Below are 13,932 nucleotides of genomic sequence, written 5' to 3'. Positions count from 1 at the left end.
TTCAAGTTCATTAAAGTGCCAATGATCATATAATGTGCCAAGAATACAAGATGAGTAAGGTTGGACTCCTATTCTTAGAAGGCTCACAATTTATCTTAAATGCTGTGACAAGGGGAAGTCAACAAAACACTATGTGCAATGATTAATTCTGCTCAGAGGGCTGTGGTGTCTAAGAAACTTTCACAGAAATGTTAGACATTAGCCGGTTTGGACATTAAATTGTTGGACAAAAACTTTACATTAGGGTTGGCTTGGTATAAGGATAAAGCGATCCCTTCTCAGCTCTTTCTAGCTTAGTTCTCCAAGAGGATAAAAGTATCAGAAATAATCTACCATTGGGATCAGGTAGTTAAGTATTGTATAGTTTAGAGTTAATTTTTTGGTTCATTGCCTTCAGGGATAAAACTCTGTCTTTATCAAGAGTTGGCCCAAGTATTCTAAGAGTTAACCCTAGGTAAATGTGAATCAATGGCAGTTCCCCATCTCTTCATTGCCCCACTTTGTAAGAAGTACCTTCATGAGATGAATATACATAGCAGAAAGACTGTTTGGTCTAAATATCAAAGTTTATTGAAATAAAATATAATCTATAATAAAAAATACTAAGGGTGTTATCACTGGTTACAGTTTTAAGTACATCAACAAAAAGTCCAACATTTTAATCCAAGAATGACACTATCTTTGTGGTACAATAACAAACATGAAATTAAATGTTGAATAATACTGAATAATTCTGTTAGAATTATTTTATACTTTCCCATCTATTCAGTATGCCCTTTTTTTTTTTCTTTTCTTTTCTTTTTTTTTAGGAATATCCTCCAAAAATGAAACTTTGGAAACTTGTTTAAGACCTAGTTTTTAGAATTAAATAGTTTTAACATAATTAGCATTTAAAACCAATAACTTTTTTTCATAGAAATTCAGTTCAGTTCTAAGTTGGGTAGGTGCTTTTAGGTGTCATTTGAAAAATGTATTTCAAGGCTGTTTTGTATCAGTCTCTATGGTTGCTATTAGCCTAAAACTGCAGTTAAAGCTGGTCACAAAGCAAATTGGATGAATGAATTATTTCAGATATAGAAAGGGTGTTAAGATAGCACAGAAGAGGAGGAAAGAACAAGTGCTCATATACTATATATTTAAACTCTTTGAGAACTCTATTTCAATTGGCCAATCTTGGCCTAACACAAGAGAGCTATGATATGTCATAGTAACTTCCTGAATAGTCGGACATGAAAATGGAGGAAGAAAATTTGTTTCTTCTTACTACATTTCAAGATCACTTGCCTCTGCAGTCATGATACCATTTCACTTGCTATTCCCCCAAAATATGTGCCCCATCCAATTATCCTGCACAATTCAAGGAAAAAGACTCACATGCACTAACTTTAGGAGATGACTTTCAAGTACCTCTAAAGAAGCACAAGTGAAGATTATCCCTTTTACTGACCCTTATGTAGCAGTCATATACCAGTCTGCTATCGTTTTGTCCTACTTTTGTGATATGTGGATCTGTGAAAACAATGTTTGTCATTTTATTGAGGAAAGTCGCTTTTTAACAAAAACCACTGGAAGTTTCTCAAATCCTCATCTTTAAAAATCTGTATAGCTATGATAGCCTATGTACTCCGGAAAAAAATGATCATAGAACTAAGATGTAAAAAGGAATAAAAACTGACAATATTGAGACACACCAGACAGATCTTCAAAGATTAAATGCCAGTCTTAGTCTTTAAACATATTCTGTTAGAACCACTCTACAAGGTATTTTAGTGATAATGCCCATTTGGACAGGTCACTGATTTGAGAATTTAAATGGGCATTTCACTTTCCCTAACTTCCTATGGCAGGACTCATGGCAGCTGTGACTGCCAGACCCAAAGAAGCCAGCATCACCTTCAGAAGAATTTTGCTTTGTGCATCCTCTAATCTAAGAGGCATCTCTGCCACTCAAAGCAGAATACTGCATAGAGGAGGCATATAAAGTTTTTTAAGTTAATGACAAATCAAGTGATTTGAAAAAAAATCTTAAAATTAGTATCAGATAAAATAGAGCCATTACAGAATAATACTAGAACTTTTTGTCTTTTAAATCTACTGTGATTTATAGTTTAGGATTTGTATTTCTGCCATGATGTTTCAATTCCTTATCTGGGATAGTACCATGTTCTCAAAAATACCTATTATATGCAGAGAAGTCTAAATCTCAGGACAACAGGATAAAACTGAACTTGAAAATAGTTAAAAAAAAAAAAAAAGAAAAAGAAAATAGTTCAGCTCTTGTTGAAGACTTTGACCCAAGTTTTTGAGTTTGTTTTTTTTTTAGATCAGAAAAGTGAAATTAGAAACTAGTTTATGTGAAAATACATATGCATATTCACAATATATTAAACTCTGATTTCTAACAGCAGAGACACTGGCATTAAGTAACAGACGTGTGAATTAAAATTTAGATCTTCAAAAGAAGTTAAAATGACCTGGGTCCTGCAATCTGTCCCTAAGATTCCATTATTTCTCTTTTGTAATTATTTTGGCCAAGATGCCTTCAATTTTAAACTTTAGTTTGTTTTAAAGTGTTACCTGAGGCAAGTAACCTCAGTTCTTTGTAAGATTTTCTCAGTAGCTATAGAAGTATTGGGTATCAGTAAAAAAAAAAAAAACCCAAAAAACAAAAACCCACTATATTCCCAGAGAACCTAAGATCTGATTTTCTGTCACTTTCTAAAAGGAATTTATCTGCACATTACCAAATAACATTTTATACTAAAAAACAAATAATTCAAATAGTCCTAAATATGACAGTACTTAACAGACCTAAATGAATTCCATCCGTGCACCAGTTTACACATATGCAATTAGTAACCTGATACCACTGTACTTTGTTCCATGGAGAAAAAGGCAAAGAGAATCTAAGTATTTAGATATATGAAAGATATTGGAAAAAAATAGACTTTTAATACTTCTTATACTCTCAAAATACTCTTGATTTTGATCTTACAGTCCACAAAACACAAAAGCAACCACAAAATACATTTTGGGAAGAGATGATACCATACTCAAAGACAAGATAATTCTACGCATTTTAACAGCATTAAAAAAAAAACTGACTTTAAGAAATATTGTCATTGGGAAAAAGATCTGCACACTCAAGAACAGAAACTATAATGTTTATGATTATTTAAGTAATATTCTGAGTTTTTACTATGCCCTTTATTCAGGAGTTTAAAGCACTAAAAAATGCACATCTTTTACATGTTTAGAATAAATTGAGGCACAGAAAATTTGCCCCTGGAAAGATGAAAGCCAGATTTTTAGACTTAAAACAGTTCAGACTTCCACATTTCCATATTTGTATTTTCTTAAAATACAAACTATGTACTGTCTTTAATACTTCCATGTTATTTTATCAAACTAAATTTTCCATATTTTAAAATAACTAGTATATTTAATAGGAAATTAAGTAAAATGTAATCAATTTACTTTTTTTGCTTAAAAGATTTTTTTTTTTAAATAAATGAGTTTGAGGACAGTTCTAGAAATTCTTGCCTTGAATATTTCTCCAGCAGGACATTACCATTAATATATGGACTACAACAATTCCTTCCTTAAATATCTATCTGACTTCTAGTCCTCTTTCCTCTCAAGGTCTCACTTAGTGACCTGAGCTGATAATTCAGTAAAAATGAAGTATTAAGGTTTTGTGCAAGTACAAAATGGTTAATGTTGGGTTCAGTCAACTAACCTGTTATTAACTTGCTTAATTAAGCTAAGATCAAGAAGTATGCGGAAGAATTTGAAACATAATATGGGATAAGTAGTCAAATACTAGAAATATGAGACACTAAAAAAATATATTCCAAAACTTAATCCTAAACTTAAATCTATGCCTCATTCAACTGCTAAGCTGACACCTTGAAACATGGAAGTTACTTCACCTAAGCACACTGGACCAGCATATTACAGGAAGCAGCCAATGCCAATTTTAGCTGCTTCAGACTGCTTAGTGTATGTATGTGTGTGTGTGTGTGTGTGTATTTTTTTAAGTGATAATTCTTAACTTTGAGGGAAAGTTCCCAGATTGCTTTGACAATAGAAGTCGTGGATCCTTGCTTCAGAAGAACAGATACACACACGCATACAAACAGGCACAAAAGTACTTTTAAATGTTGATAACCTATTGTAAATCACAGCATTGTTGATTCAGTGGGATACACATGAGGACAATTTTCATATTGCTAACGAAGACTGGTCACTAAACTTAAGAAATAGCCTTTATAAAGTACAAGAAAGTACAGCGACCATATCCATTCACATTCATGTCGCTTTTGCTAGCTCTAACAGTGATTGGTTGATGCAAATGTGTCCTTAATCTAGCCTATAAATATTAACAACAAAAATGTTTAAGTTCCACCTTCTGCTCAAGCAGTTCATGTAACAGTTTTCAAGTACTACAAAACACTGTGAATGAAAGACTTGAATATACCACTATCAAATTCCAATGTACCCAAACCACCAATGAAATGTCTGAATATGTAATTTGTTGCCTTGAGCAAAATATAAGAAAATAAAGACACAATAACTCTCTAATCTTCAAGGATGGGAAATCAGTGTCTCCAAGAAGTTTGTTTTAATAGGACTGAACATTTAATTTTTTTCCTCACAGTAATCAAACATTTTATCATTATTACTCTTGGTATATCAAACTGAACTTCAGGAATGTAAGAAAGTCTGACTTGGAAATATTACATAGAAAAAAGGTTGAATTAACAACACATGTTTTTTAGTTATTTTTATATAAGTATACATTGACATCTACTTATCTGATAGCAGCACTGCTGGTTTTGAGTGAGTTATTTTTCTTCCAGAGGGAATGCAGAATGGCAGTATTATCTTTGGAACAAATTAAGAAGATAGTAACAAATAACAGAATAACTTTTACACATTTTTTTCAAGGGTAATAAATAGATAAGTATATAATTATGGAAAAATATGCCTCAAATATGCTTTTTAAAATTTCTCAGGATTTACTGTTTTGCCTTTTCATATTATAATATAATGCATTGTCCCTACTATCTGTTCTAGGAAAAACAAATGCTGAGGTTTGAGTTTCCTCCTTCAACCAATAGAGTGATATCAAGAGAAAACTTGGACTAAGGTCAACTTGCTTGAGCCAACAGAGAATTCTGTAGAACATCTGATTATTAAATTAAAGACTCACCAAATATTTTGTACCAAAGTTTTATACCCCAAACAGGTTCTCTGATGATGATTTATCATGCTAGCATAGGAAATCTGAAGGGATAAACAAATGGTATAACATAACCAGACATGCAATACAGAAGGACATGACATAAAGCTTGACCCTGGATTTTTCCCTTAGAATAATTCCTTCCATAAATAAGACTTTACTTTTTATTTTTACATATAGACTCATCCTATAAATGGTCTTGGATCATGGAGAATGTTAAGGACATAGCTTAAGAAATCTAGACCACATTTTTTTTGTAGTCTATTGTCATCCTAGACCACAAGAACATTCTCCAAGTCGATGCTCAGGTTAGATTAAGATGCTCTTAAACAAATTTACTGAGGCTTAGAATGTAAATCACATAACTACTTGCAGCAGCAATAGTCTTTTCAAAAATGACTAAAACAAACTTTTAAATATAAAGCATATAAAAAGGACTATTAAGGATAGTAGAAATACTGGAAAATATGTGTTGCCTCATAATAAAGTTCAATAAATATTCTTTCTGAATCCTATAAACACTACAAGATGTTATAGGTCTATTTGGTTGGTTCCCATAAGTTAAAAAAAAATCTGATTGCTTTTACCTAAATTTCTCCCAATTCTTATCTATTTTCAAACAGATTTTTATTAATGCTTTTTCACTAGACTCAGAAATTATTTCTAAATTACTTTCAGAAATGTGCTTTTTTTTTTTTGTTGGCTTTAGTAAGTATACTTAATTTTCCAGCAAATAAACATGATTTAAATTTTAAGGTTCAAGGTAATTCTAGAAAAAGGTAGACATTGAACTATCTGCTTTTCTACATCCCATATTTACAAGGCCTAGCATCCACTGTGGTTTCCTTCCTATACTCAGTTCTCACACACTGTCAATAAGTAGTAACTGTAGTACAAGTTACCTATATTAAATATTTCAAAATTCCTCAAAATTTCACAACACTACAAAGTTATTAATATCTGATTTTGATAGAATATGAGTATTAGTGTTATGCAATTTTTTTGCTATTGGAAAAGAAATACAAATTATTTTTTCTATCTAAATTAAACCCAAGCTCCATTATCAGTTCTCAAGATAATATCTAAAATGTACATTCCTAAAGAAAGGTAAAGCTGTTCAAGGGCTGAACTAGTCCAATATAGGATTAAGGGTTATTTATTTCTGTTATTTTTTGTCATGGTTCTTTTGTTTGTGTTGTTTTTTTTCTCTCTCTTTTTACATCCCTGTATTAAACCCCTGGTTTCTCTTGGATTAGATAATAATTTAACATTGTAAAAATTAATTTCAGAAACTATTGTGCTAATATTTAGATTTCAGGAAGGAATCAGACGAAATAAGTTACCTCCATTCATTGTTAGAACAGAAGATAAAATAGCTTACTAACTGATATGAGTTATGAATGTCACTATGACACAAAATTTGCTGTGATTTGCTTATTTGGCTACAAGTGAAGTATTTTTCATGAATGAAAACACACAGCATTTCCAACTTGTAACATGAAACTCCAGCTCATAAAGAGTGTACTGTGTGACTTGAAAAAGTCTGATTGTAACTAAGTAACAACCTTTCCCCTGAAAAACATGAACAAAATCCATTGGGAAATCAGGCACAGACGGTATTTATCGGTTTTTCTTCCTTTCCTCCTGTGGTTTTGTTTCTCAAGACATATAGATGCATCCAACAGAATCCAACACTTGTTACAAAATGACACAGCTATTTTTGTCCTTTTCTTTCTCTTTATCTTTTTCTCGAGGTTCCTTTCGTTTACGTTCACTATTCCCAGGTTGTCTTCTACTTGGAGAGGCTTGTGCTGGCTGGCTTTGCTTTAAGAAAAATAAACAGGAAGAAATTACCTCAACTTTCTAAGGTGCTTAATCATAGTTATCTAGAAGGAAAAACCACAAGAGTGAAAGGAATCATTAATGAAAAAGTTATTTGTACACAGACTTGTTATGTTACATGGTATCTGAGTAACTGCCTCTGTCATTTTGGATAGATATAATTAATGTATCCATTATTCTAAGTAAATGAAATTTCAAACAATATGTAGGATTATATTCCCTGAAGCCTCAAATTCAAGAAATATTTATGTTAAAGTTTAGAATATGTAAAAGAAGGTGACAACTTTTGGTAAATTAAGTTCTCTAAGTCCTCATTAAATACTATAATAAACAAATTTTAAAGGAGAAAAAGAAAATCCTGAGAACTTCAAGTGTGAATAAGTGTATTCTGTGAAATAAGAGCATGTTTTTAGTGAAAAGCTAGGTTTCCACTACCATGGTAGGTTTTAACTTTTAAGCTTGGAATAGTCCATGTTTGAACTAGAACTAGAAATACTTAGTTTAATGGAGACCTCTATGTATAATGTTTTGTTGGACCTTAAAGCGCATCTTACTTTATTATATACCCGAGTCAAAGGAACCGTTCTGGCATAGTACAGTTAAACATGAAAGAAGGGAAATATTTTTTTCATTCATTAAAAAGGAACCCATTTAAAGCCACATTTTTAGAGCTTAATACTTTTAACTAGGGAAAATGGAAAGGTGCTAATAATAATCTTTGTTGAATACTTAGTACATGTCAGACATTGGGTTTATGTACTAACATTATTTATTCTTACCCACAAATCTGAGAGTTAAGCATTATCTTTTATTTTCAAGATAGGGAAAATGGGGCTAAGAGAGGTAAAGGACATTGTCCAAGGTGCAGCAACTAGTATGGGGAGACAGGAACGGGAAGACAGAAGCAGAAAATGCAATCCATGTCTATCTGGCTCTGAAGTCTACATTCTTACCAGCAGTACCTCATACTGCCCTCTAATTATTACAAAAGACTTTGTCCCAATTGGTTTATATTCTTTGGAGCTATTAACAATTTAAAAAATACATTTCATTCAATTGCACCAAAAATAATAAAATACTTAGGCATAAATTTAACCAAAGAGATGAAAGATCTGTACTCTGAAAACTATAAAGCACTCATGAAAGAAATTGAAGACAACACAAAGAAATGGAAAGATATTCCATGCTTATGGATTGGAAGAACAAATATTAATAAGATGTCTATACTACCCAGAGCAATCTACAGATTTTAATGCAATCCCTATCAAAATTCCAACAGCATTTTTCACAGACCTAGAACAAACAATCCTAAAATTTGTATGAAACTACAAAAGACCTGTAATAGCCAAAGCAATCTTGAAAAAGAAAAATAAAACTGGAGGTCTCATAATTCCAGACTCAAAGTTATATTACAGAGTTGTAATAATCACAGCAGTATGATACTGGGGCACCTGGCTGCTCAGTCAGAAGAGTGTGCCACTCTTGATCTCAGGGTCATGAGTTTGAGTCCCATGTTTGGTGTGGAAATTACTTAAATAAAAAAACAACAGTATGATACTGATATAATAATAGACACATACATCAATGGAATAGAACAGAAAACCCAGAAATACACCTACAGTTACATGGTCAACTAATCTTTGACAAAGGAGGAAAGAATATGCAACAGGAAAAAGTCTTTTCAACAAATAGTGTTGGGAAAACTGAACAGCTATGCAAAAGAATGAAACTGGACCGCTTTCTTACACCATACATAAAAATTAAAAAAAAAAAAAAAAAAACACGGATTAAGGACCTAAATGAGAGACCTGAAAAAATAAAAATATTAGAAGAGAGCAGAGGCAGTAATTTCTTTGACATTAGCCATATTAACATCTTTCTGCATATGTCTCCTGAGGCAAGGGAAACAAAAGCAAAAATAAGCTATTGGAATTACATCAAAAGCTTCTGCACAGCAAAGTAAACAATAAAACTAAAAGACAACTTACTGAATGTGAAAAGATATTTGTAAATGACATATCTGATAAAGGGTTAGTATCTAAAATATATAAAGAACTTAACACCAAGGAAACAAATAAGCCAATTTAAAAATTGGCATAAGAGGTGCCTGGGTGGCTAAGTCGGTTGGGTGTCCAACTCTTGATTTCAGCTTGGGTCGTGGTCTCACAGTTGTGGGATTGAGCCCCATGTCTGGCTCTGCACTCAAGGCAGATTCTACTTTAGATTCTCTCTCCCTCTCCCTACCGCTCACTCCCTGTCTCTCCCTCAAGTAAATAAATAAAAAAATTTAAAAATAAAATAATTAAAAATTATTTCTCCAAAGAAGACCTATAGAAGTCCATCAGACACATGTAAAGATGCTCAACATCACTCATCATCAGGGAAACGCAAATCAAAACCACAATGAGATACCACCTTACATCTGATAGAATGGCTAAATTCAAAAACATTAAGAAACAGTAAGTGTTGGTGAGGATGTGGAGGAAAAGGAACATTTATGCACTGGTAGGAATGCAAACTGGTACAGCTACTCTGAAAAACAGTATGGAGGTTCCTCAAAAAATTAAAAACAGAGCTACTCTTTGACCAGCCATTACACTACTGGGTATTTACCCAAAGAATACAAAATATTAATTCAAAGGGATACATGCACCCCTATGTTTACTGAAGCATTATTTACAATAGCCAAATTATGGAAGCAACCTAAGTGTCCATTAATAGATGAACAGATAATATGTGGCATATACACAATGGAATATTATTCAGTCATGAAAAGAATGAAACCTTGCCATTTGCAACAACATGGATGGAGCTAGAGAGTATAATGCTAAGTGAGACAAACTAGTCAGAGAAAGACAAATACTGTATGATTTCATTCATACATGGAATTTAAGAAACAACACTAAGTGAACAAAGAAGAAAAAAAGAGACAAACCAAAAAACAGACTCTTAACTATAGAGAACAGACAAATGCTTCCCAGAGGGGAGGTGGATGGGAGTGGGGAATGGGGAAAATAGGTGAAGGGGGTTAAAAGTACATTTAGCTTGACAAGCACTGAGTAATGTATAGCATCGTTAAATCACTACGTTGTACACCTGAAACTAATATAACACTGTATGTTAACTACACTGGAATTAAAATTAAAAAAAAAAAAAAAGAAACAACTGAAGGGGCGCCTGGGCGGCTCAGTCGGTTAAGCGTTCGACTCTTGATCTCAGCTCAGGTCCTGATCTCAGGGTCGTGAGTTCAAGCCCCGCGTTGGGCTCCACACTGGGCGTGGAGCCTACTTAAAAAACAAAACAAAACAAAACAAAAAACAAAACTGAAAAATCTTGCCATCAGAAACTCAGGAAAAATAATTTCACTAAATGAGAAATATATTAAGATAATCACAAACTTATAACAATGTCACAAAACCCATGGGTGCTAAAATGCTAACATAACTGAAGAGTCAATACCTAATTTAAAAATATTTATCTCAAAAAAAAGCTAAAAAATATTTATCTCAGCACAAATTTGTTGCTAAAGTGATCATTATATTTAAGAATCAGAACACTAGTTTTTACCTGGGCCTGTGTAGAAGCAGAAGCAGCAGCAGCTGCTGCTTGTTCCTGTTCCTGATAATATTGAGAAGCCCGTCTATCCTCCTCTTCTTGGAGTTTCTTTGCTAGTTCCAAATCACTGATTCCTTCAGGTATTTGTTCCCAATTGATCTCTTGGCTCTGCTGTTCTTGTTGTAGAGATAATGCCATAAGATAGTCCTAAGAAATTAAGTTATAACCATCTTTAGCTATGAGATTTTACTCAAGAACTGGTAAGTATAGAGGTTATACCTACAAAACTATGAGAAAGGCTTTTAAAAAACATATCAGAGTTTAAATACAAAAATTAAAGTTACCTAAGTATTTCTGAGAGCTATAATTTCAGTGATGCTGCCATTGTTCTAAATATTCTTGGAATTCATTTAAAATTATTTCTAGAACCAGTATATAAGGCATTCAAGAAAGCTTTAAAAACAATCCCCAATAAAAACAAAATAAAAACCCTTCACAAAATGCCCCAAAGGGGCACCCGGCTGGCACTGTGGAGCATGCAACTCTTGATTTTGAGGTCATGAGTTCAAGTCGCATGTTGGGCATAGAGCCTACTTTAAAAACAAACAAAACAAAATAAACTTCCCCATATTTATGAAAGAAACACATCTGTAGAAATTGTGTTTGAATTTGTATGTGAATGTAGAAAAAACTAGGTGGATATATATCAGTTGTCTTTGTGTAGTGATACGGTAATTTACAATTTACTGTAATTTACAATTTACAATTTACTTTCTTATTTACATTTTTTAATTTTGTCTCAATTCTACATTTCCCAACCTCCACTGAATGTCATAAGTCTTTTTTTTAATTGTAAGAATTTCCCAAATAATTAAATAATTAATTAATTTATTAAATGTTCTTCTAAACCATGATTTTTAAAGCCAATAACACAGTTGCCCATCATTCAGTGATATTCAATTACTTAACCACCTCTTCCTTCCACCAACACTCCCAAGTTATATCCTATGAGAAAATGTGATGCACTTGGTTGAAAGTTATATCTAATTTCACACACATTCATTAAGAATTAGTACTGAATGGAACTTGACTACTCTGTGCATCTCCCCCAACCTATACTCAAAATGAGAAGATTTTAATTACCTACAGGGGATATCTAAAAGGTTGTTGCCTGTGAAGACTTTGTACTATCTAGCATGAATATCTTACTAACATGACGAATTTGCCCTTCAAATTTTTTTCCTCACTTCCTCAAACTGCCCGTTGCCAAGTCCCATGGTCTTAAATTCACTCTTTTCTTGCTACTTCCACAGACACTGTATTTCTCTCAGCATCTTACAACTTTATTACTGTGGCAATCTACTGCTTTACTTTCATCCCTTCTGTTCTGATATTTTTTACATATAGTGTCAAAAAAATCTTGCACATTTCTTTCGAGTAATATATTTTTAAATGCCCCTATAAAGCTTCTGAAGGAAAATGAGCATATTATTATGGCTGTTTGTATACTTTCAAGTATTCTCCTGTGCGCTCATAACTTATTATTCAAACTGCCACTATCAAACTTAACATATAATTATTAGTTGGTCAAATATTTGCCTCTCTGTTAGACTGTAGAACTCCTGAGGACAGGACTAAATGATTTATCTTTGCCTCCCGAGGACCTTGTTAATAATGCCAGGAACACAACTGCTCAATGAATATTGGCTAAATGAACAGCCTCCATGTACTTAAATTGTTATCAGCATCAGAAATATGTGCCAACTCTTCAACATAATGACATTTCTGCCTCAGTTGTGGAAGAAGTCATGTCATTGTTACACTTTTCATAAGAAACACGCTTCTGGCTCCAAGGCTGCCCACCCGTAGCAGACAAAGATCTCACCTGTCTCAGATATAAATGAGAATTCCACTCATTAGTGCAATTCTTGCTCTAAGTGTCTACTTACCCTGGACTCTAAGGCTTGGAAAACTACCTAACATTTTTACCCTCTCCTTTTCCTACTTTTTCTGACTAGCCAAAATTGATCTCTAATCTGTGCTCACCTCATCTCTGCCACCATAACTAAACCATCATCACCTCTTGTTTGAATTGCTAGTCTCTACTAACACCTGTGTTGTCTGTTTATACCTATGCATTTTTCACATAGTAGCCTTTAAAAAAGGTAAAGTAGGGGTGCCTGGGTGGCTCAGTCTGTTAGGTGGCTTCCTTCGGCTCAGGTCATGATCCCAGCATCCTGGGATCAAGCCCCACATCAGGCTCCTGCCCAGCCAGGAGTCTGCTTCTCCCTCTGCCCCTCCCCCTTGCCTGTGCACGCTCTCTCAAATAAATAAATAAATAAAAACTTAAAAACAAACAAACAAACAAATAAATAAATAAATAAGTAAGGTAAAGTAGATCATCTTCCACATTTAACACTTGCCATATCTTTCCTATTAAAATTTAAAATAAAATTCAAACTCTGTATCATGGCCTTCACAGTTCAATATAATCTGGCTTTCTGAACCAAAGTGTATATAATCAATGTACAAATGTAAAATGCTCACTTACTGATTTAGGAAACGTCAGGAATATTTCACAATAAATCTTTATTTCAGAAGTTTTGGATAACTAAATTCACATTTGAAAGGAATGAGCATTTTATTTCTAATTTTTTTAAAGGTTTTATTTATTCATCATGAGAGTCAGAGAGAGAGAGAGAGAGAAAGAGAGAGGCAGAGACATAGGCAGAGGGAGAAGCAGGCTCCATACAGGGAGCCCCACATGGGACCTGATCCCAGGTCTCCAGGATCATGCCCTGGGCTGAAGGCAGGTGCTCAACCACTGAGCCACCCAAGGATACCCTATTTTTAATTTTTTAAAAAAGGTTTTATTTATTTGAGAGAAGGAGCGAGCAAGAGCAGAAGGAGGGGCAAAGGAAGAAGCGGACCATGTGGACTTTACTTCAGGACCCTGAGATCATGACCTGAGTCGATGTCAGACATTTAACTCACTGAGCCACCCAGGCACCCTGAAAGGAACGAGCATTTTAAATGATATGAAGACAAATTTACCTGATCTATCTGATCTTGCTGTCCTCTGTATACGGTTTCAGGATCTGAAGGAGGCCGCAGATGAAATTCTGAGTCGCAGAAATTTCCATCACCATCCACATTATGTAGGCTTTCCCAAACAACTTTTTCTTCAGTAAGAAACCCCTGATCTGTTACCAGCAAATACAGCAGACCCTTAATAAGAAAGAAAAGGCACTGTTAAATTGACCAAAACTAGCTAATACTTAAGGGAAATT

At 33.6% G+C, this 13,932-nt stretch overlaps 1 protein-coding gene across 2 annotated transcripts in view; it reads right to left on the bottom strand.

Moving 5' to 3' along the window:
* Positions 1–547: 547 nt before the first annotated feature.
* The window catches only part of MINDY2 (MINDY lysine 48 deubiquitinase 2), a 73,871-nt gene continuing 60,486 nt past the window's right edge, over positions 548–13,932 (bottom strand). The window contains exons 7-9 of one of the 2 annotated variants that reach the window (XM_038580541.1): positions 13,697–13,870; positions 10,655–10,849; positions 548–7,069 (exon numbers count right to left, since the gene is read on the bottom strand). In XM_038580541.1, coding sequence (XP_038436469.1) covers positions 6,944–7,069; positions 10,655–10,849; positions 13,697–13,870 — 495 coding nt within the window. In that variant the 3' untranslated portion in view covers positions 548–6,943. Of the gene's footprint in view, positions 7,070–10,310; positions 10,372–10,654; positions 10,850–13,696; positions 13,871–13,932 lie in introns of those variants that run through there. The other variant, XM_038580542.1, reaches the window with a different exon arrangement.

Source organism: Canis lupus, chromosome 30 (assembly GCF_011100685.1).
Source record: "Canis lupus familiaris isolate Mischka breed German Shepherd chromosome 30, alternate assembly UU_Cfam_GSD_1.0, whole genome shotgun sequence".
NCBI lineage: Eukaryota > Metazoa > Chordata > Mammalia > Carnivora > Canidae > Canis > Canis lupus.
This window is presented reverse-complemented; position numbering and strand designations above follow the sequence as displayed.